Source organism: Nothoprocta perdicaria, unplaced genomic scaffold (genome assembly GCF_003342845.1).
Source record: "Nothoprocta perdicaria isolate Ctin4 unplaced genomic scaffold, notPer1 scaffold_43, whole genome shotgun sequence".
Taxonomy (NCBI): domain Eukaryota; kingdom Metazoa; phylum Chordata; class Aves; order Tinamiformes; family Tinamidae; genus Nothoprocta; species Nothoprocta perdicaria.
Genome location: NW_020455677.1, coordinates 3,601,690 through 3,625,643, shown reverse-complemented (window position 1 = coordinate 3,625,643; position 23,954 = coordinate 3,601,690). Strand labels below are relative to the sequence as shown.

The 23,954-nt window shown below is 42.0% G+C and overlaps 1 protein-coding gene across 1 annotated transcript in view; it reads right to left on the bottom strand.

The window, feature by feature from the left end:
• The window catches only part of EPAS1 (endothelial PAS domain protein 1), a 45,094-nt gene extending 31,628 nt beyond the window's left edge, over nt 1–13,466 (bottom strand). The window contains exon 1 of the mRNA XM_026046241.1: nt 13,459–13,466. Coding sequence (XP_025902026.1) covers nt 13,459–13,466 — 8 coding nt within the window. The remainder of the gene's footprint in view (nt 1–13,458) is intronic.
• Between the last annotated feature and the right edge of the window lie 10,488 nt (nt 13,467–23,954).

Sequence of the window (23,954 nt, the reverse complement as noted above, 5' to 3'; positions counted from 1 at the left end):
ATGTAAAAAGCAACAGAGATATCTAAATCTATTCTATCCAATCTAAATCAGGTTAATTGAAAAAGAGGTAGGGGTAACACTGCTTCCCAGCCGCAACAACTGTTGTGGGTGTGGAGATATCACCCATGAAATGAGCAGCGATGGCTGTTCCCTGCATTACATTACAAGCAGTAATAGTGGGCCAAATTGTGTTTATCCATACAAGGTCTCAGCTCTTAACCCAACATCTCTCTGGAAAAACACTTTTCCTTGACCATGAAGGATACAAAACAGGAAATAAAATACTGTCACATATAAGAAATYCCCTTAGGCAAAGTTTTTCAATTTAGGTCCCCATCTTCTCATGGTCCATCAAAGTGGATCCTTGAGTGAAATAGCATGACACAGAGTCAGCCTCCTTGGGCCTCCACTGAGAAGAAAAGAGCAGGAAGTAACAAAGACATTTTATGAAGCAATAATGTAAAGCTGAGCCACCGAGGGGCATAAAGCAAAACTGAACATATAAGAAATGTGAGGCCTACACTTATTACAAACTTGAGATAGGATTTTAAGAGAAAACTTCACTGACTGTAATGTTGCTTTAAAAATAAATAAATAAAAATTTGGAACACCACAAACCATTTCCACTAATAGGTGTTGAAAAACCTTCTGCTATTCCAACCCCATGTAGCTCTGCTGATAATACAAGTGTTACCTTCACTTGCATCAGTTGAGGTTTTGCACTTGAGTCATTTCATCACATAATAAACTTATTTTTTTGTGAACTCCTGAAACACTGTATCGGTTCAAACAGCACAGCCTGGACCAGCACAGAACATGATGTGGAAAAGATTAACCACAAAATTTTTGTTGCYGCTATTACACAGTCATTTCTAGAACCACCAGTGGCAGCTTGCCATTTGCAAGGCCTCCTAAAAACGAAGCATCGTATAATCCGCTTTTTCCAATTTTATTATAAGACAAGGAAGCTATAAAACAAAGTTTAAAGGGGAATGAATGAAAAAGTCAAGCAAAACAAAAAAAAAACAAAACAAAAAAAAAAACACTTAAACACATCGGAAGAGGATGAGGAAAAACAAAGAATTCAACAAATATTAGCCACATCACTTAATACTAGAAACTGTTCCAATCACGGCTAGCACAATGTAAAGCCGTGTAAAACAGAAGAGCATTAATATGTAGTAACACATTTTAAAGAGGAAGAAGATCTCTTAGGAGCTAGGCAAGTGTTGGCAGGTGCCTGCAGAGCCCATGCCCGGTTTGGTGTTCAGCATCACCTGGAAGGTGTTGCTGAACCTTCTTCTGCAAAGGAACCTTGTTCTGTAGAGCGCACAGGAAGCCCATGGGTACCCCTTGCTATTTGTTAGTACTGAAGKTTCCATATAGTCTAGAGAACAACTTAAGACACTCAAAGGCGRGCATCTGCTTTGGGAGTCAATAGGTGAGAGGACAGGCTAGTGGTTGCGCTACCAGAGAGCAGAGCCTCACAAACACTCATGACATCTCCTCGAGATCCACCATGACCCCACCACAAACCTCTTTCACAATTATTGTGCCGGAGGTGACGAGGTGAACGACTCCCGCGKGGTATCTGCTGCAAAGGGCATGCACGGGACGAGACAAACACGTGCCCAGGTGCATAACAGCGGGATCACGCTTTGCTCCTGGCTGCAGGGACATTGCTAAAGCAARTACCACGCGCGCCTACAAGCCAGTATCTAAAGGATCGGATATTCACCAGCTAGCACTAACTCCTCATTTTTACTATTTGGGCTTCTCTTTGATAATTAAAAGTTGGATCATATGTACATAAAATGAAGTCCCTTCATTCTGATTGCTCATGAAGGTAGTTAATAGGAAATGGAATAGGAATAGGAATAGGAATAGGAATGACCCTGTGTCATTCCAGGGCAGATGCAATAAATGGGAGAGCAGCACATGGGAATTCCATGCAGCCATATTGCTTTTGAAGTCCTTTTTTCTCTCAGAATAAAATATTTCTACACCGTGCCTATGGAGATTCCAACTGGGGAACAATTTTTTTCCAATACTACCAAATGAAATTAGAGATTAGAAAGAAAATTGAAAAAAAATCAAAAAGCATGCAGCAATATTTATGAGAATTTTCAGTTGCAGCTTCAAATATCTAACCTGAACCACAATCATTTGCACTCTGGTCTAAGTCCAGAATCCACAATTTTCACTTCAGAACCAATCTTGAGAAACCGAAAATCCAGTCCCTGCTTGTTTAAGTACCAAGATTTGGGTACTAAGGCCAAAACTGTGTCGCAATTCACGCAGTAAAAACGGGTTGTATAAGAGAGGGAGCTCTCATGACGCCACTCCAACCACAAAGAAAAATATTTAGCTTTTCTAACCTCTATAAATATAACTATGAAGTGGGGCTAATGAGACGAGCTGGCTTTATTAACCATGGGTTTGCTTGAGATTTCTAATAAGGAAGGCTAGGAGCAGAGAGTTTCATGGCACCGCAGCCGCGCACCCGCAGCACCGCTCCCCGCCACARTTCCCATCTCCCTGCAAGCGGTGCTGCTCGCTGCATCCCGCACCCGAGCCTGCTCAGATCTGAGCGGGAGCCTGCTTGGTTGCTTTAAATATGTCCCCCTCTCTCCCTCCACTACAAGCCAGCGCATTTCCCCAAAAGGGACCAACTGCTCTTCTTGCTTTCCAAGAGTATCCTGTACTTAGTCATCTTGGTTGCAAAAGCCTCCAAAAACTGCAGTCAAGAGACAGGATGCTGCAAGGCGTGGTGTTTTCATTAGCCACTGGCAGACCGCTAAGTCTCTCTGTAGTTTTGGCCCTGGGTAATGCCCCGTTTTATGCCCCGGATTAGCATTTTACCCTGGGTACGGCTTGASAAGGCAGTCTAGAGAGCAAGAAGGTGCCTGCTTAACAAGGCAGTGGCTTGAAAGCAGGTTTGCACGGAAAGGCTTGCACTGCCTCCTATCACACATCRTTAGGGTAACGGGAAAGGCACAGGCTCTACCYAATTTATGAATCATTCCCTCCCAGCCTATAAACCACCCACTTATGCGGCAGAAACGGCGCAGGCGCGTGCGTCACTGCTCCAAGGGAGTGACGCCAGCGGGAGCCTGCGCCTCGCTCCCCCGGCCTGAGCCGCAGCCTTACTAAAAGAGAAGGGGGAAAACGCAAACACATCCATCCATCCACAGGTCCGCAAATGTGAGGGMTGTCGGTAGGGCCTGGAAGGCGCCCGCGCCTTCCCCGGGGCGCTCGGCGATGTGCGGGGCCGCAGCGCTCACTCGCACGCAAGTCCGAGGAGAAGGGAGAGTTAAGGACAAGCAGGCCTTACTCCTCCGGCCCTGGAGCACAAGCACCTCACGATACCCCTAGAAAGACTATTTACACAGCTCGCCGCTCGCTCCTGCCCGTGTTTAGTTTCGATTCTGAAAACAGACTTTACGGGATATCGCATATCGATGTCGACAAACAATTCGCAAGTGCGCACAGTTCCGGGAAGCTCCCAGCCTTCCAGGAGCAGGAGCGCTCCGTGTTTTGCCCAAGAGCCCAAAGGGGAAGCAGGTCCAACGGATACACCCACACGCTGCCCAAACAAAGCCCACAATCCTCCCCAAACGCAACCCAGAGTTTTGAGGAATGCTCCAGAAGGAGCAGGAGTGGGATTCCTATCCCCTCGCTCACTCCGAATGGCCCCTTGCAACACAGTTTMCTGAAATCCATGGGAATGCCTGCCGGCCCGGGTATTACTCACTCACAGTTAAGATCCTAATCCAGCTCTCAAAGGCCTCTCTTGCCCCATTGCTGAAAACCCAATGCGTGGTGTTGCTGCTCACAGAAGCTGCGGCCCCTGTAGCTATTTTCATGTGGCCAGGCAGAACCAGCGGGGCTCGGGGCACGTTTTGCTGCATACCTGGTACTGCAGCAACACGGAGCCTGGGGGAGACCCCAGGCTTTGCACACAAAGGTCACATCGCTGCGACCATCCYGCCAGCAGCCGGGGTCTAAGTGCCCCTACACAGGGGTCGGCACAGCTCTGTGTGAGCTCATTTAGTTTAGGTTGTGTGTGTGTGTATATACATATACATACATATATATATTCACACACACACGCTTGCTCCTCTAGGACTGCTCCTTGAGCCACCAGCACGGTGAYTGCACTGAATTACACACCTTCCTTGCAGGCTCCAGATCGTTCATGTTTTCAGAGAAAGTATTATTTTCATCCTGCACGAAAATAGTTTTTATGCAATCTGGCAGCTTTCCCTCATACGTACATACAGTATCACATGCACATAAAATTTTTTGAACTACATACTTCAATTTTACTGACTTCAGTTTACCTCATTATTCTGGTGACCCTTGGACTTTGCTTTACACTGCCGTGTATGCCAACTAGTAAAACATCATGCATATACTGTATATCCAATGGCTGGTTTTTAAATGCTTCTAGCTCCAGCATGTTAAAGGTCAAGAATCCACTGTTAATTAAGCTGTCACATGCAATTTCTGTAATAAAAGCTCATTTCAAATGGTTTAGAGGTAAAGCTTCAAATGCTAACTCGCATTTAGATTCTAGGTGAAAAATTAGGAAAATATTTTACTGTATGCATAAAATAAATGAAAAAAGTAATCAGACTCTCTGAAAAGATTTTTCAATTAAAACCAATAAAGACCTCAATGAAAATATTTTAACGAGTAATAGTATCTTACGTAGCAACAATGTTTATTTCAAACGAGCAAACCCATTGTTTTTGTCACGTGTTTATGCTTTGCTTTACCTTTTACTTGGCAAATCCTTACACATATTAATATGGTATAACACCTAAGGAGGAGCTGCATTTGCTTTGAGGCACTCAGTAGCCATTAAAGACCACACTGCTTGAGAGCCCCAAAAGATGTGCTTAAATACACACCAAGTATCCAGCAGTCATGCTTATTTAGCCTTAAAATTCCTATAAGAAGTCTAAGAAGTTTGAGAACCATTCTAGCTTACAAGCAGTTCATTTTGGGTGTAATATTTTGCTTTTAAAAATAATAAAAGTGACCATCAATAACTATTTAAATAAAGTGTGCTACGAACAGTAGTTCACTCACTCACCAGGAACCCAGGTCAAAACGTGAAAGCTGTGAATGAAACCCATGCATGGCACATATAGATCCTGTCTAATACCTGCACTCTCTCCAGAGGAAATAGCATTCACTAAAATCTGAGAACAATCAGATGCCCATGATCAGCACACCAGCAAAAGCAATGGGAAAAGGATAAGACACAAGAGTTATTCTAGGACAGAGGGAACGGATGATTTGAAAACATACTTCTGTAGCGCTCTTGGCTATGAAGCAGTAAATCAAGCAATGCTGCACACCGGGATGAGGTACCCAATATACACACAAAAGACCCTACACCAAAACAGGGATGTTGTTAACACAGGAAATGAGAGTTTGAAGGCAACGTGAAGAGCTACTAACAGAAAGGGCAATTACAAAAATAAGGAAATGAAATACTTTACATCCTTCCTTCAAAGCTGCTTCTTAGTTTGATTGGGATATGTCTTACGTTTGCTGTACTCAGTAAATAACAAATCACTGTTAGTTCAATTAGTAGTTCCACCTACTGCCATATCAATTCATAACTTAAGAATAACCTAAAATAAGGCTTTCAGTGTAATACAATTCTTTCCTCTGAGTTTAAAACAAAAGGTGAAAAGTAACAAGGGCTCACACTACATTGGGCAAGTGAGACATACTGAAASCTCTTGGTAAAAGTTAAGAACTCCTATTTGTTTTCAAGGGGCCATTTTAAAAAGATTCTTAGCACAACCATACGGGACTTAGCTAGCAGAACCAGCATATCAACAGGCCAAGTCTAAAACAACAGAAAAACTTTAGTTTCTTTAAGCTAAGCATAATTTGTGCCCCACATCAACCCTCAGACCAATACAGCTTACAGTGACACAGGCATTCGTGGGCTTTCCAGAAAGGGGAACACAGCAATTATTTAGAGAGGATTAATCCCTTCAAACTTTAAAAGCATGCACAAAAATGGTAACTTCTCCAAAGTCTGAAGTTCTCCTGGTATCTATCCTCTTGATAACTGAGTGTTACTGGATTTGTATTTTATGTATTTTAATGAAAATTCCTGGCATGCATTTCTGAAAAAAATGTTTGCTGGGACAAAAACATTACATCTGTATTTTTTTTTAATGCTTATACCACTAGCATCTTACATTTTATGCGGTTATTATGATAAGATCTCTTTGCATCTGCAATTTGAAGCATCACTTGAAATATTAAACCTGTCAAAGCAACTAACAATATTTTGGGAGTTCAGTGCTGAGAACCTTACTGACAGTGCTGGAGCACTGAAAATACATCTTTCTAAAGCATTATGGTTCATCCTATCTCACTAAACTCTAGTAAATTTAATCATATTAAGCAAAACAATGTCTATAGGATTTATGTTCTACCATYTTCTCTCCAGTTTTATGAGTAACTTGAACTAGCAAAATAAGCTTTAGGATTTTAGTAACCATTAATCTGACATGGGGTTATTTTACAATGCTGCAAACCCAGGGCTCACAGGGCATGGCCCACTCCTGGGCAACTACGGGAGGCCCCTGACCCTCAGAAAAAATGTTAAGCTACTATCTGATGAGAACTTAAAGCAGATTTGGGACATTTCCTCTTCTGCCTTTTCAACTTTTTTTTTTTTTTTTTTTTTGGTGCATTAGGGCTAAATCAGGGAGTCATTTTAGAGCCCACACAGCCGAGAAAATTTGGCCAATAAATTGGTCCGACAAGGATAGGGCCAGCTATATGAGTGAACAGGAAGGGTTGTAGACAACATCTCAATGAAGAGAACCACATCTCCGATCTTCTCAACTACAAAGGAAATTTGGAGAGAAACAACAGTCCAGGACGTAGTGCTCTTCCAGCTGAGGCTTCACTAAGCAGACTAATCTGGTCTTCCTTCCTGAGACTGGAGTTGTGTCCCCTTTGCTTAGCCAAGGGCCATGGAGACAGTACCAGGGCAACCATTTGCTTGATACCAGCCAAGGCAAGCACCATCCTTCACACACACAAGGCGAGCACCTTCCAAAAAGGCCACAGAACAATAAAACAGAACACGTTGCTTCAGCATCGGTTGCCTCGAAAAACTGCATGCACAACGTTTTGGTGATAAGTTTATAGCTTCTTTCTCCATAAGTGCTCTTCACTTCRGCATTCAACAATTCTCTGCAGCAGAGCTCGAGGTGGAATCACCCCGCCAGGGCCAGGCCACAGTTACAACAACGCACAACACGAGATCCCTATCAGGGTTGTGCTGCTCTGAGACACTGCAGATTGCTATCTGGCGGCATTGCTTGTAGTCATCAGTCAATTTTGACAGCTAATCTAGAGGTCCATACAGACTGTTGCTCAGAAGCTCAGCAGGTCTTGCTGAGATCTGTTTCCAGATAATCCAACTATTTACCTACTCTACAAAACACATACCAAAAGCTCTGCTTTATCTCTTCGGCAGCAGGCTGAAACTGAAGGAGGGCGAAGTGCAACCCGCGGGCCTATGGGGCCCAGAAGTGGAACTCGGACTCAGCRCCAGCCTCATTTCTCAGATGGCACCGGCCACATCCCAGCTCGAAACTGAGCCACCACCAGCATTACGCAGATGGAGATGGGGCAGACGCAGCTAAACAAGGACAGCCTCTTAAATCGAGCACTGTTTTGAGCCTGAGGGACAAACATCCAACCCCATTTCAGGGTCAGGCCCGTGGGTCCCACAGCAGACCCCGGCAGGTTGGCGCTCGGAGGCCCTTTGTGGACAGGAACAATGGGAGCACGCGTGGAGCAGGGAAGAGGGTGGTGACACCATTGCTTGCCACCGGGAAAGAGAAAAAAAAGCTCCTTTCAAAGGAAGGTCTTTGAAAACAGGCCCAACCCCACCCTATTTTCACTACAATATTTCGGTACATAAAAAACAAGGCAGGAAAAATAAACAACCAGCCCTAAAATACGCTGCTGCAGGTTCTCCAATGCCTGAAGAAAATATCAGTGAGACGTAACACTGCAGAAATCTTAACTAAACTCGACCATGTAATGGAGGTCTACAAACATTCATCCTCACCTCCCTCTAGCATGTGCTCTGCCTAGGTGTCCCCTGCAGCCCTGCTGATATCAAGCCAGCACAGCCACTTGGACATCTTTTACTTCCAGATATAAGTAACAACACCTGAAAATCTCACAAAAGACAGAGAAGARCTACAGAGGCCATAAACCAAATATATTGCTGCAATTTTAAAAAGGTATTATATGAGTTATTATATGAGGCCTTCCACAAGGCATTTCAGCTGTGATGCTTTTTTTTTTCTTGCTAATTTCCCCAATTAAAATAGTAGTTGCAACTAATGAAATATTTGAGAAAAAAATAGCTACCAGACAGAAGAGGAACAATAAAAACAATCCAACGGTCCACAGGGAAACGACCTTTGAATTCATTAGATATTCAAAGACTAGATTTGCCCTTGGTTTACATCCCTTAAAATGCCTTTTTTTTTTTTTTTAAATGTGTAATGTTGCAGATGAATTTCTGGCGCCGTTGAAGCCAGTGATGAAATTATTATGAAATGTTAGCGGAGGTCAGCAGTTCACACACGCTGGTCCACATTGCAGTCAGTGAGGTCAATGGCAGAGCAGAAAGCTGAGCAGAGGGCACCTTGTGGCCTTGGGGACACCGCAAAGGGTAGGTCTCCTCCCAAGACCCTGGGCTGCTCCATGCTGCCCACAGCAGCATTTGGACCCTCCAAGTCCGAATGTATATGAGCAGGGCACTGCAAGGACAATACGCCAGCACCCTAGAAGGCAGAGTTAGAAATATCTCCTGGGTCACCACAGGCCCATGACTCTTAACGATCATTAGTGTTTTCTTATTATATTACTTTATGTGTGTGTGTATAAATATATATGTTTATATAATATAAATGTGTACATACATACTAGTGTGTGTATTATGTGTATATATAATCTCTTTATATATATAATTATGTCTTCAATTTCTTCTACAATTTCTTCTACTTTCACAGGTAGGTCTTTCTAAGAAATAATCTCTGAATATTTGACACCTGCCGCATAAGCCTGGGTGAACTCCGAGAAAAAAAACGTGCATGTAGGGGAGATTGCCCTTGCACACCTGAGTACCACGTTGTTTACTAACGTTCGTAGAGGAAATTCAGTGAGTTTGTTGATTATTTTACTTTGTTTTGAGCACAGTTTGGCTGTGGTGGATGCTCCAAAGAGCACAGTGGTAGCATGCAGGAGTTACAAAACACACATTTTGTGGTGATTATTTTGAGCATTCTCTCTAGGGGACAAATATTTCACGCTTTTGTCTGTTAATAATCTGTGTCTTGTCTTTTTAAGTAGCAACMTTTTCAGACACTATTGCTATTAAAACTGAGAAAACCGTCCTCATAATAGAATCTTTAAGAAATGAAGCCAAATATTTMCTTTTTTTGAGAATCTAATCATTTTAATGCATACGCAGTTAAATGAAAATTTCTATTTCTCTGTCTCTTGGTCATTTGCAGCTATTCACAATAAGACAACAGATATCCAGAGACCCAGAATGACAGAAACACTTGGCAACAGAGGGAATAATAATTCTTAACAATACCGCCTTTGTATATTTTGATTTTTTCCACCTAATTCTTTCTTTCAATACCTGAAACAACTCTCAGGTTTAAATCCTACAWGTCAGACCACATTTCTTTTTCCCCTTTGGTGGTGTGAGTTTTGCCTGGGACATGGTTCTTGTGTAGTTCCTGCTTTAAAAATAAGGAGGCTGTTACTTTAAACACTACTTTTTTAATTGTGAGCCTCAGTCTGAACTAGGCCATCAGGTAAACTGAAACAGTGATAACTTCCCATGGTGTGATTTTGATCTCCCATTAGTATTTAARCCTGCCACTATTTTCAGCTGGTAAAATAGGAGATTAGTAGTTTGAGCTGGAGTAAATATTGTCTCCTCTTACCGAAAGGGAAAACGAGTGACTGAATTGAAGGTGAAGTGTGCCCCAAAAGGTCAAACTACTTTAGTTATCTGGCTAAAAAAACAGCAGGCACTTGAGTACAGTTGGGGATTCTCCTAGATTTATAGCTAAAATCAGAATCTGGAGCCTCCATTTTAGGGGGTTCAGTATCCCTACCACCACCTGCTTGGAGCAGATCAGTATTTTTCTCTCCAATTGGTTCACATGSACACCAGCACCACTATATCGGTTGGAAAGAGCAAAGAAAATGGTGCTTTATTCTAGCATTTTCTTTCTATCGCTTTCACATCCAGTTTTCATGATGTCTCATAGCAAGCGAGATGTGCCCCGTTGCTCGAACTCGGGTTACGGCCTCCAGGCTAATGCAATCCGTGACGCAGTATCTTGAACGTGAGCCAGAGCAGATGGAGTCGCTCCCCGATGTTATCTTCCTGCATGACGGAAGCTGCGCCCAAGATGAACTTCGGCAAAGCACTCATCTTCACCAAACAGCAGCACAAGTTGCTGAAAAATCATTTATCCAAGCAAAAAAACCTAAACGAGTCTTCATAAAGCCCTCTGGAAATGCACCTGGCTGGTCTCACCAATGCCTCTGGAGCTGGCCTGCCTCCGTTCCTCCCACTACAYAGGAGAGGCATCAAAACCATAGTGTCTGAGGAGAAAGAGTCATGGTCTCTCCATACTCACCTGCAGCATCTCAAATATTTTAAAAATCACGGTTTGGTTCAGTCACACAGTGACTGCTGGCTCTGCTGAGGCCTAGCCCAGGATTATCCGCTCCATCAGCTTCCCAACACAACCGAYGGACACGGCGTGGTTCCAGCCGCGATACAAAGCGGGTCACTGCTGGCAATCCTCCTCTCTTGCTTTATCTTATGCTCTTTCTCAACTGCTGCCTCCTAACTCCTTAAACTTCTACACTCCTACTTGTCAATGGATGGTTAACCTACAGCAGCCTGGAAAAGGATCATGAATGGGAAGCAAAGCTGGGAAACGCTTGCTGTGTACACAGAGGTCAATGGCACGCAGCCACCTTTCTCCACATTTTCTCTGCTTTTTACTCTCCAAGCACGAACTAGCAAATCAGTAGCTTGCTATTATTCCCACTTGAGCTTTCATTCTCCTCAAAGTTAAGCATAGAAAGCTCAAGTTGGGCCCAATTCTCTTTTTCATCATGATTCTATTACTCCAAAAAATCAGAAAGTGGGAGTTTAAAAATGGTAATAAATTGAACTTATGTAGCAGGCATTTCTTCCAGAAAAGACTGATTTTTTTTTTTTGCCAAATTTAATACAATTCACAGCTGTTACCTTAGCATTAGAAGTCCCTTATATTCTAGAAAGGAGACATCACAGCCACCCAGATCCTAGACACATGAGAGAACTTGGGAGCTAGACATAGTTCAGCACCAACAGAAAAACAAAGCAAGTATGGGAAGAACGGCTATATTCTCTGCTCACGGGCATCAGCGTAACTCCACGGGCTCAGCAGAGATGCTCCAGTTTGCATCTGTCGGGGTGGGGGATCTTGATTTTTCATTATTTTGATTCTAAATGCAGAGCAGCCAAATCTCCAGCAAAAAAAGTCCATGGTTACACAAGCCAAAATGCATGCAGCCATAAGGGCACAGGCATAATGGGTCAGAAGAGCTACACAAAACAAAGATATTTCCCCCAAAGCAGGGGTGAGGGCCCACACGCACCTGCTCTAAACAGGCCTCAGCAACTATCAGCGTTGCTTTGCCACCATACCTTGTATCTCCTTACAGCTGTTGGAAAATGCAACTTCCTCCTGCTTATCCTTCTSTAAATTAAATAACTTAATCAGCTGAACTGAAGGATTTGTCCTAAAATGAGTTCTTTTTCAGGAGAAGTAGCAAGGAAAAAAGAGACAGAAAAGAGGGATAGAGGGGGTGGGAAGAGAAGCTACACACGCTGCCAAAAAGGACTTTGTCATTAGAAAGCACAGCTCGGATGGCACAGCGGCCAGCAGTGAGGTATGCTGAGAAACAGCAGAACTGCAGCCCTCGGAGGAAACGCTGGGAGGGAAGGAAGGAGGGAGGGAGGGAAGGAGGCGGCGCGCGGAGGGAGCGCCGCGTGCCTGCTCTGGAGCAGCCTAAAGCCGCCAGGCAGCACTGCTCGCATTCACGGCTCCCTTTGAACTGCATTAGCACGCAGGCTCGTTGACCATGTCTGTACCAAACACGCCACTAAGGCAAAGAAGAGGGATAAAAAGATTTTTTTTTATATATATTATATATACACCTTCATAAACAGAGAGAAAAAAAAAGAGCCTTCTCACACAGCAAATAATATTCAAATCTTCTTTTGGAAAAGTCATATGCCACTTTGCAATGCTTTTAGGATTAAGAACCTTTCAAAATGCAATATGTATGGCAAACTAGCAGTGCCAATTAGTTCYGAAAAGTCAGTCTTCTGCACACCTCCTGGAATTTACGTAATTTACTTGATTTAAGCGTAGATTTTAGTCAGTGGTGCATTTATGAAATAACCAACCTCAGAAAAAAAAAACAATTTATGAGTGTTCATTTTATTCACACACAATTATTTTTGATCTTATTCATTATTGTACATAATAATCACCAATATCAACTTTTCCCCCCAGTTCTTATTATCGTTTCCTCATACATGGACTGGACTTCCACCAATTTCTGTTGACCTTCCCACCAGCCTTTCAAAGAAAACTGGAAAACATTTGAAGATAATCTCCAAGGACTCCAAAAGAACAATAGTCATCAGCAGAACAGCCCCACACTGGTGAGCATTGCTACAACAGCTCCTCCACTTTGTGTGCTGGTCCAATATTGCGTATCACTGGCTAAAAATCAAATAGCTGACCTTTAGGAACTGAATTCTAAACAATACTCATTATTATTAGCAACTAATACTAACCAAAATACTATCGTTTCCCAATGCATGCTYATCACAGCTGAGAAAAGCTTTAGCTTTAACTGAATTACAAATAATAAGCGTAGGAAGAAAACTTTCTGAACATGGAGCTGGCAAACTTTTTCCAATAACGCAGCAAGGAACAGCAAAATCCACTGTTTTGCTGTATTTTCGTCAAAGCTTCAAATTCAAGCATAGGTGGGGCAGAGGTCTGTGCCTCTGCAGACAGAGGGATCTTATTCATTACCATTAGTGCATGTTTTATTAAAATCCTGCATGAAGACACCTTCTCCCTGAAGCTCTGGTCTGCTCAAAGTTCTGAGAGAGGCATGAATTACAGCATCAAACCCCTTCAGTCCAGAAAGGATGAATGCCAACGACTTGTCTAACCTGTAGATCAGAAGTTACAGGATTCACTTGAATTAACACCGTTTCAATCTAAGCATTTCTTCAAAAGAAAAAATCCAGCCAATTTAAACACCTTTCTGGAATTGAGAACTCACTGCGACATTTAGTCAGCTCTTCCCTACACAGAAGTTATCTTCTCTGTCAAAATACTTGCATAAATTTTACTGCTCCTCCTTAAGAATTAATTCTTATTGCCTGTTTTTATAGGCCAGGAGTTATTTTGGGCGTATAGGTGTGCCAACACCACTTGACTTTCATCCTCTATTTTTTTATTCTGAGGAAGAAAGAAGAATAATAAAAAAAGCTTCTAACCAACAGGTCTTCCATCACTGTTAAGTTCTGTGCAGAAACAACATACAAATTCAAAACAATTATTTGAAATGCGAAAACTTCAGGTCGAGTAGGAAAGAATGCAAAATTACAGCCTGAAATATGGCCAGAGGGGAAAGAAGAGATGGAGAAACAAGACAGATTAGCTACAGTGTTTAAACAACAACAACAAAGTTCCCAGAAAATACCGTGCTTGTTTTCTCCCCCTGCATTAGGTATGTGTCAGCTACAGCAAGCCCTTATTTAAGTGCTTTGGGAATGACACCATTCCCTGGCACTCACCATCATAGATCTTTGCCTGGCATGAACACTTCCACAGGCACCTTGTTACAGACAGGAAAAAATCAGACAAGGGCTAAACGTAGTTGCTGAAAGCCTGCTGTCATATGACATCTTCCAAGGATTTACATGGGAAAGGCTGAATTGTCACGAAACATGCCATACCCTCCGATTTAGGGTCAAAATTAGGGTCTAATTTAGAGTCAGAATAGCTTTGACAATTGCTCTCCATACAGGTCATTCTCATGGCACTTGTGAACTGTGGCTACCTAAACGATCATCCTGAAACTTCCTAATTTTAGGATTAAAAACACAATAGCAAGAAAACAACCAGGAGAAACTTCCTTGATGCGTAGGGCAGGATAATCCATATCCCATGTGTCCAGGGGCGCAGATGCCAGGACTACAGGACAGGACTACAGACAGGACACCACACGAAGGACAGCAAAGGCCACCAGGAACACTGCTGGAACAGGGGTGCTTGTGTTGCAGCAAAGAAAGGAGACACAACAGATCCCAGGGTGAAAGACCAAATCTCAGCAGTACCAAGSGGTAGCTCCTCTGCACAAGGGTCCCTTCAGGGGATCCAGGAGGTGATGCCTGTCCCTGGCATCAATTCTGACACTACATTGTCTTAAAATGGACCTAAGTTGGTTCTTACCAATAAGGGATTAAATCACAGCTCCTCAAAAGTATTTTTTTTCTGATCATTTAGTCTTTCTTCTCATCTTATGTCAATGATGAAAAGCAGAAAATACATTGCTCTCTAATTCTCTTCTGGGACTTGTCAMACTCTTTATGTCAGACCAACTACTAGCAGAAGGCAATTGCTGTTTGACATGGAAAGAAACATCTACGTTTCTACATCMGTTCTCTTACCTAGCTGCCAAAAGAGGAGGGCAAAGGTTTAAAAATAAAGTGGGTACAAACCATATTTTGAGAGGAACCTTTACTAAAGCAAGGGAGCCTCCATGAAGAAATAGCTAGTTCTATAAAGCCAGAGATGCCTACTATTACAGAAAGCTATGAAGATTTCACATAATTTCATAAGGAAAGCATTTATCAATGGCAAACTGGCTAATCRTATAGTATTTCTAATATGTCAATAAAATTCCTTTCTAGAAAAAAAAAAGGGGAATTATTGAGAAGTAATGCAATGGGTGCTGTTTTATGGAAAGCAAGACATGCCACTCATGGAGTTGCATTAAGAGATATTCTCTACCATGCAGCATGGGTCTGAAGCAGGGGGRGATCTCGAAACTAGATTGTTATCAGACCATCTCTGGAGGAAGCAGATAACACCATTCCAAAATGGGAGAAAGATTCGGGAACACTTTCAGCAGATTTGGGCAGGGGAATGGGAAAGGGAGAMAACCCCAAAAAAATCCCATGGGTGGAAAGACTTTGAGGGCATGGAAAATATTAAGTGCAGACCTAGAATTAGATAAAGTGGGAACCCTTTTCATGCTTCACCTCAGCAATAAGGTGCAAGTGTAGCTAAAATGAGGGAACATCTGGATTCTGGTGAATTCCAGTTATGCAAGCCCCGACCACCTTAATCAACCAAGCTTTGAGAACAGTCAGTAGGATGGGGCAAGAAAAATAACGGCATGTATAGATGCCCCAGAATGATCAGAATTGGTGATAAAAAAAACAGAGCCATAAACTAGCAGTGATTAATAGGCAGTTTCTACTGAGGACTTGATTCAGCTGCAACAAAGTTTATGCCACTATGGACCATAAGCTGCTCCCAGTGTCCCAGAATTAACAGATCAGTTTATATAGCAATAATTCTTTGTATTTACAACTAATCATCACACCGCTAAATACAATTTTGAGGGACAATTTTTTAACTAAACAATTCTAAATTGCAGAGGCCGCAATGTATGACATATAGAATACAGAAGAAGCAGAGATCACACAGAAATAAAGCTCAAAATATTATAATGTTATAAATTTACAACAGCAATATTCAGACAAAACAGGCAGTAAAGCATTTCAGAAAAACATGGGGTCACGTCRTTTATAAGATTAACTCATTTATTTATTTTTTTCCTCAATAAAGTACTCTTGAAAATTTTTGTGTGTGATATTCTGCAGCACTCAGGGAAACCAAGAGATTTGCACAGAACAAAATATCACAATCCTAGTAGCTTTGCATGMAGCTCTGTAACACAACAGCACACAAGCCTGCCCCTCTAGGGTCTTGTATTTGAGGGCAAGGAGAGCAACTTCATGTGCTTTTCTAGATTGCCTGGATCAAAAAGGCCTCAGCTTCCCAAAGCTGCAGTACTGCAAAATAATCCCTGGCGGCAACAGCTAGAGAAGGAGAGCCGGAGACAGGGCAGCTTTTCCGAAGGATGGTCGGGAGCAAACCGGTTAGGAATGCGCCAGGGTAACTGTCCTTGACATTTTCAATCTGGCAAGCACTGCACGGCAGCGCTCCGGCTGCAGAGACAACTTCTGCGTCCCGCAGTTACGAGTTCAGGAGTTGTTCCCTATTTAGTCACTCCCAGCTGAACGTCCTTAAATAAAATACTTGTGACAAACTACGAATGCACTGATCAGCAAGCCAGCTCTACACGGAGAGACAGAAAAGCAACGGTTCAACCTAAATACATGAACCCAAGAAGCTGAGCTTTTAAAGTAAACATCATATAACTCGTGAAAGTTTACAAGAGTTACCGCTGCTGCAGGGAGATAAAATATTCTCTCAGTTGTCGTCACTAGCAGAGACGCTCCTTAGGCTGAGATGGATAAAATTATACTGATACAACACTTAAAACTACCTACATGCTTTAACTCTGCAATATTATAGTACAGAAAAAGAGCAACCAGGTACTAGTTACCCCTCGGAACTGGTAATATCTTAATTTTACTGGTCTAGACCTATACCAAAAAGGCCCCTGTCAGCATGGGGAGGGGGAGAAGACAACAAAAAACAGAGGACAGAAGTAGGTTACAAGCACTAGCAAACATTACCCATTTAAATTGCTAATGGCAAGCTCTGTTGTTATATTTTTTATCATTGCTTTTCTGCAAATTACTTTTATCAGYGATAATTTAGCTTTTATTTCATTATCTAGCACAGCAGACTAAAGAAAAACAGATTTGTTTTACAGCAGCTCCAGCACTTGCTCGGTCCATTAACATGGACAGATGAAGGCAAATTAAAGCTCTCAAACTACATTTTCAGCATACGTGGTACTGAAACCTGTGCCTAACCAGCGTGTGTTTCCTGAGGAGGGCAGAGTGCATGCAAATGCTTTTATTCTCTCCACACAGTTAATAGAAGTTTTCACATTCTAAAGAAAATGACATAGCCTCTTCTCATAGTTTTCCCCTGTCCGATCTAGCTGCCTCCAAAAACATCAAAGTATAAAAAGGGAGAATCAGTATTCTAAACAAGAAATTAGATTTTAGTCAGCTGAACAGTGAAATAATGTTTCCCTTCCTCCCAGCTTTCTTCAGACCACAAACCCACAAAGAAATTGTGTTTGATGAAAATATTAAATAGGAACATTTTTTTTTTTTAAAAAAAAAAAGCACATTATGTTCTTCCAGGGSTTTTTTCATTTGCCCTTTTGTTTTCCTCGTTATGTTTTAAGCTATGTATTTACTTTAATAGAGGTAAACAGATTGCTTTATAACTTTAATAATGCACTTATTTATAGAAGCTAATGTAACTACACAGCTGTTCTGGGCAAAAGGTGGCCCTTCCATTTAAGCAATAGTAAAATGGCTTTGATTACAAACAATTTTGAGAGAAAAACAGCAAAACATTATTGACTATTCTAAAAAATGCAACCAATAGCAGTCATTCTCTTCAATGAAATATCCTTTCACCTGCACTTAAAAAAAGTCTCGTTAGCAGAATAAAAATTCAAAAATCTGAGAACTTACAGTAGGATGGTCTGTGTCRCTTTGAACTTATTATTATTAAAAAATTAGTTCTTTAATTCTTTACATTTGGGAAGTTGCAATTTGTGATATAAAGCCTATGTAAAAAGTCTTTTTCTCCAAGGCAACAAGTAACCAGTTGCTTACTCTGAAATTACCACAAAGTCCAAGCACAAAAACTTTCTAATATCTGACACCAACTTTAAATTTTGAGTTAAAGTACTTCAAATAAAAGCATTTTTCTAYGTTGCAAAAGTAAGTTTTGCTACCACAATTTTAAATGAATATTCAGCCTCGTGACAAAATGCCCACTGATATTTGTCAAAAGCTGGTGGCATTTCATTTGCTAATAAAAATACTTTATTTTTCTTAGAATGACTTTAAGTCTCAGATAAATTTAGTTTAGTTTTTATGTCCTTTCTTCTGAAGTCATTACATGACTAACCACAAAAAGAAGTTTTTCTGCCGGGGGAGGTCACATTGATGAAAATAGATTGATATTAAAGTACATGGAAATCTGGAAGAGCAAGAAAATACTTCTTGGACTTCCACCAAGGCAATTTCAAAGCACAAACATGACTATAATTTAATGATTTCCTTACAAGCAGGCTCCCAAAGTAATGATTCAGGGCTCCCAAAGTAACGATAAAACTTAAGTCCCAGAGAATGTATTTTAAGAGGACCTTTGCTGAGCATGGGGAGAAGGAAGAGCATGTCGGCTGAATATTTTTAACCAGATTTCCACAGATGGGTCTAAATCAAGCTCTTATGATTCTCCTCTGTCATAACCCACTACCAAGGTCAAAGGTCGAAGCTTTCCCAGAGGTTCAGTGTGCATAACAAGCACTAAAAAATCCCCAAATTTAGTTTATATATAACAGCCCAAGTGCTCTGGCCATTTACATCCCAAACAGTCCCTCTAGTACTGAGCAGGGCATAAGCAGAGCAGATACATACACAAAATATTCACATTTTCAATTAGTTGCTTTATACTTGCCTGCATTTGTTAATGTTTCTTATACACTTTAATTTAAAAAGTGCTATGAAAGGACCAGACAATTCCTCTGTTGCCAACATTTGAATGTTCTGTCAAGAACAGTGTATGTTTGATTTAAAGAAATAAAACAGCTAGTGATATATTAGTATTAAGCATTAAGCATTACAGGGGGACTTGGAGGTACTCCATTTTTTTGTTTTTAATTCAACTCTTAGTGAATACCTTGAGCATGTGAGCTCTCCAAGCAGGACCAGAAGAATAAGTTGGACATCCTATGGCTACCCTAGAGAAAATCTGGGGGCATATGGTCTGTGGGAGCTTGGCCACCCTAAGTCCTTGGCTCTTACGCAGGTATCTGACAACTATACTGCTCCATGATGCATGATTTATCCTGGGACACTGGTAGGACAGGGAAAACTGAGGAACATACATGTTAAACTAAAAAGGAAGTTTCACTCCCAACTGGCGTTAGGACTTATTCTTCTAAAATTCCTTCCTATCAAATATCAAAACCAATTATCAAACTTTCTCTTGAACTCCAAAGGTCAAAGCCTTAACAACGGGATGCCAACAAGATTTTTCTGTTGGTTGTTCTTGTGAACACAGCAGCCACCTGTAAACCCATCCTTCTCACACTCGGTCGATTGCTGACACTGTTGAATATCCTGAACTYGTTCGACATAGGGTGATGTCTCAAAACAAGAACAGCTTTGTAATTAYGGCTTTGTTTTGTATACAGGTGGCAGCAGCCACAAAACATATTTAAGGTTATGTGCAGGATATGCAGTTCTACCCAGCATGTAGGCCTCTCCCTGTCAGACAGGCCCTCTGTGCCCCGACACTTCCCAGGCTTTTCCGAGCACTCGGCAGCACCGTCTCCTCATCGCTCCCCACCTACACCAGTGGTCTCCCGGCTGTCAGTGCCTCATTTCTTCTGCTGCAACATCCTACCAGGCTCCATCTCAGATTTTACACTTTCCAAGCAGCGACTCAGAGGAGACTTAGCATTAGCATGTGYTGTAGGCCTTCAGTCCCTTATTAAAGTCACCTCCAAGGAAGCAAGTGCCAAYGACAGCTTTCCATATATACAACTCTGCCCTGGAGACCCTGTCATTAAGTCATTAGGCTTCACCTTTCATTTTACCTACCTTTCCTTTACTCAAGTTCTGCCTAATACAGGCTGGTTACTATTCTGCCCCACACTGCAATGTATTACAAAGCCAAGTATTTCACTCTATTGATCTAACAGCAACAAACAACTGAGAGCACCAATTTCTAAGCCGCAGGAAGCTAGTTCAATAATCATTTCAAAGGTTAACAACAGGGTCCCCATAATCCTTGCAAAAATCTGTTTGCTCATGGGTCTTGTTCAGTCACTAAAACAAGGTTTTCAAAGAGCCCTAAATGTTTTCCCTGCCCTCCAAGGCTAACCCTGTACCCTAATGATGCTCCAGTTTATCAGGGGATGATGCTAGCCATGGCTAGTATCTTATCTCTGTAATCCTCCAGGGTTAGACCAAGGCTAGAGTTGTCCTAAGGGTATGTAAAATGTGATTTTCTGTGGAAAAATATACATGTCATTTGCAGAAGAGGGGGAATAATTGGAATGGAATAACTATGGCTGCTAATGGCAAATGTTTATTTTCTGCAAAACAAGCACTGTAAAAGCAATAAAAATAGTTATTTCATAGAAGCCCTCTTTAATCATTGAATTGAAAGACAATTCATATAAAGACTCACATGCACATAAACATAAGATATAACGAAGAAGATGTCTGCTTAAGAAGTATATAAGACCACCAAAATCAGGAGTTGATTTTTTGATAATGATTTGGACAGAGCCGAAGTAAAGCTGATTGGCGCCTTAGGGTAATTTTGTGACCCAACTTCTTCAGGGTAATTTTGTGACCCAACTTCTTCAGTCTTTTCTACCTGCTTGTGGTGCCCTCACCCCACAAGAAAGCAGTGGATTGGCCCTGATGGGCCAGGCATAAGGCCTGATGTCTTGCAGGATCCCATCTCCACCAGCTGCACCTAGAGAAGAACATGGGGATGGAGCAGTGTTTCCCTAGGATATCCTCCTAGCTCCATGCCATCATGCATGGACCATTACGTGCACGCACTGAGGCACCAGCAAAGCCACTTGGTGTTCAATCTGAGGGTGACATGTGGCCCATACTTGTGGTGGGAAAGGCTCCAGAGAGGGCAAGAGCCCCTGCGATGCTCCCATCCCATTCCAGGGGTGGCACAGCCACCATGGTCCAGGAGCTACCTCACCAAATGCCCCTAACACTAAAATGAAATGTGCTTCTCTGTARTAGGTAAAATGCACATTGCATAATACTTTGCTTTAGAGATGTTCTCACCCTTTAGAGGAATCAGATTTTTTGATCTATTTTTATAATTTCACTCTGGACCCGCTGTATCATTCCCTAACACTTTTAAAGCCACAAGCAAGCAAACAAAACCCAAAACATTGTGACCAGTAAGCACATTTACCATTAATTTCTATCTGATTTGGCAGATCTGACACTCAGGAGTTTTCCAGATCTCTCTTTCAGGTATTCTTGTTGAGATGGCACTTCTTCACCATAGCATTCACCACTTCTTAATGCCAATCTTATAGTTCCTTCATTTCACTTGTTTTCAAACCAAATCAATTTCAGCTTTCTAACCATACTAAGACAGACAAATGTGCTAATTGCTSCTAATAAGGCCTGCCCTTTCAGAGGTTAGACATACTCCATGACTACCTCAGACAGCTCGAGAAGCTGCTGTAAGATCCTGAGCTCCTAACAAGACTGGATTTTATGGCATACAATAAAAGTCGTATTGCACACCTACAACATTCCTTTACGTGCCCGGAACTCTCATTACCCAGCACATGTTACAGTACTGCATGACGTACAGTGTATTTTGCAGTGATATCACAGCTTCGGCTTTTTTGCTGACAGCCTGCAGCCTACAGGCACGTTTGAGAAAAAGAGCATCTAGAAAAAAAAGGCAGCAGCCTTCCAGGCTCCCGTCTGCACATCGTGCACGCAGAGGTTTGCYGATGTTGCCTACTGCAGATTGCCGCTCATAAGTAATGCTCTAATACACAAAGAATAACCCGATTGCTAATGCTTCCAGCCAGTATTTACACGGCCTTTTCCTCAGATAAAACCTTTTTCCTGCTCCTGCAAAAGCCGAGCCTGAGAAACGCCAAGCAAGATCTTTGGCCCCGCGTATCGCCCGGCACACAAGGCCACGAACGCCGGGCGCCAGCGCCGCGGCTCCSGCTATCTGCGCGCGCAGGCGCTCGGGAAGCGCCTATCTGCCCCGACACATCCTCCGAAGGGGCGCCCTATCTCCCGGCACCAAAAGCCGGGTGACGGAGGCTCCTGCCCCTCGCCGATGCCTATCGGGCCATGGCCCCGGTGACACGCGGGTGCGCTGGCCGCGGCGGTGCCTAACATGAGGGCGCACAGCGCGCGAGGTGCACGTATGTGAGCGGCGCAGGGTGTTCCCCAGCTTCCCGRGCAGATACTGCGCAGAGCTACACGCTTGTTTACGTGGCCGAGATCCCTTAGACGTGTAGACAGAGGAGCGCACGATGCTGAGCTCTTTAGTCAGGCCAAACTCCTGCTGGAGGCAGCAGGCACCTGCCCGGGTACCTGCCGCGGGTGTCAACTCTTAGGTGTCCCAAGGCCACTGTTTTGATGTTTCTAAATCTTTCAGAAATAAAAATAAAAATAAAAATAAAAATAAAAATAAAAATAAAAATAAAAATATAAAAAGCAGGGATAATACGGCCACGCACTCCTCAGATACTCTCACTCTCAGATACTCTGTGCACTCCATGACTTTAGAAACCAAGGTTTTTTTGTGAAATCTTTTTAAAAAACTGCTCTGATGGTATTATTCTGCACTACATAAGCTATTTAAAAGAATTAATTTCAGAATTAATTTAAATTAAATTAATTAAATTAGAATTAAAAGAATTAATTTTAATTAATTCTTCAATTTAAATTCTTCAATTCTTCAAATCAAATTCTTCAATATTTGAATTCTTCAAATATTTTAAGAATAGACTGCTAAAGCCCTAAAATTCACCCCAAATCACTTCTATTTAGAACAACAGCCTCTCTTAACTGTCTGCATACCGTGATACCTCGCTGTCCTAGCTATGCTCAGGGCAATACTTATTGTATTTCCCGTCCTTTTCCCCCTGGTTTGGGGGCCAACCCACTATCACTATGCAATTCATATTTGCATGCCTTATCCAGGACTCCAAAAACATCAGTGAGAGGCCAGCTTGATACTGGCACAAAAAGGAAGTGGTATCTACATCACCTGCACAACACAGCCATGCAAACCAACTTGGCACCCATCCCGCCACAGCTGTGTGGTCGGGCTGCACCACGAACCGCGTTTTGCACCCGCTGCCAAAAATTCAGTTCATTTMTAAAGCCCTCCCAGGAGTGTTGACACTGATAATACTGTAGAATGGCCTGCTGGATATCAGCAGTATTGCCATGTATGACTCTGATAATTTACCAAGTATTTTATTAGCTGCACCACAACAAAGTATTTAWTACTCTATTCCCACAATTACAAGGTCCTCCCTCAGCCAATTTCAAATGACCAAAATTTTTTTCCAGAACAGCTGCCTCATAGCATACATTAACGTGCAAAAGAGAATTTTCTATGAATTAAATTAATAGAAAGTGTTGTAAAAAGTCGTGTGTAGGCAGCATGAATTCCTCTATGTCAAAGTTGCTATGACAACYGGATAACTCGGATTCATGGAAGAGATGATGGTATGAGATGATTTAAACAAGATCTCACCCAACTGTAATGATTAACTCAATACTAATGCATTCCCTTAAAATGATTTTTCTGTCTCTTTAGAGCAGATAAAATTGCACTGGAAGATCATACAAAATCTGAGAACTGTAACACATAAATSAGCAGAGTCTATCAAGTCAGTTCACAAGCATACTGAAAAAACTAATTTGAAATCTTTGCTATGTCTATTATTCAGCTTTTTGAATGGGGTTGCGTAAGAATGTAACAGTTTGAAAATTAAATTGAGAAAAGGGA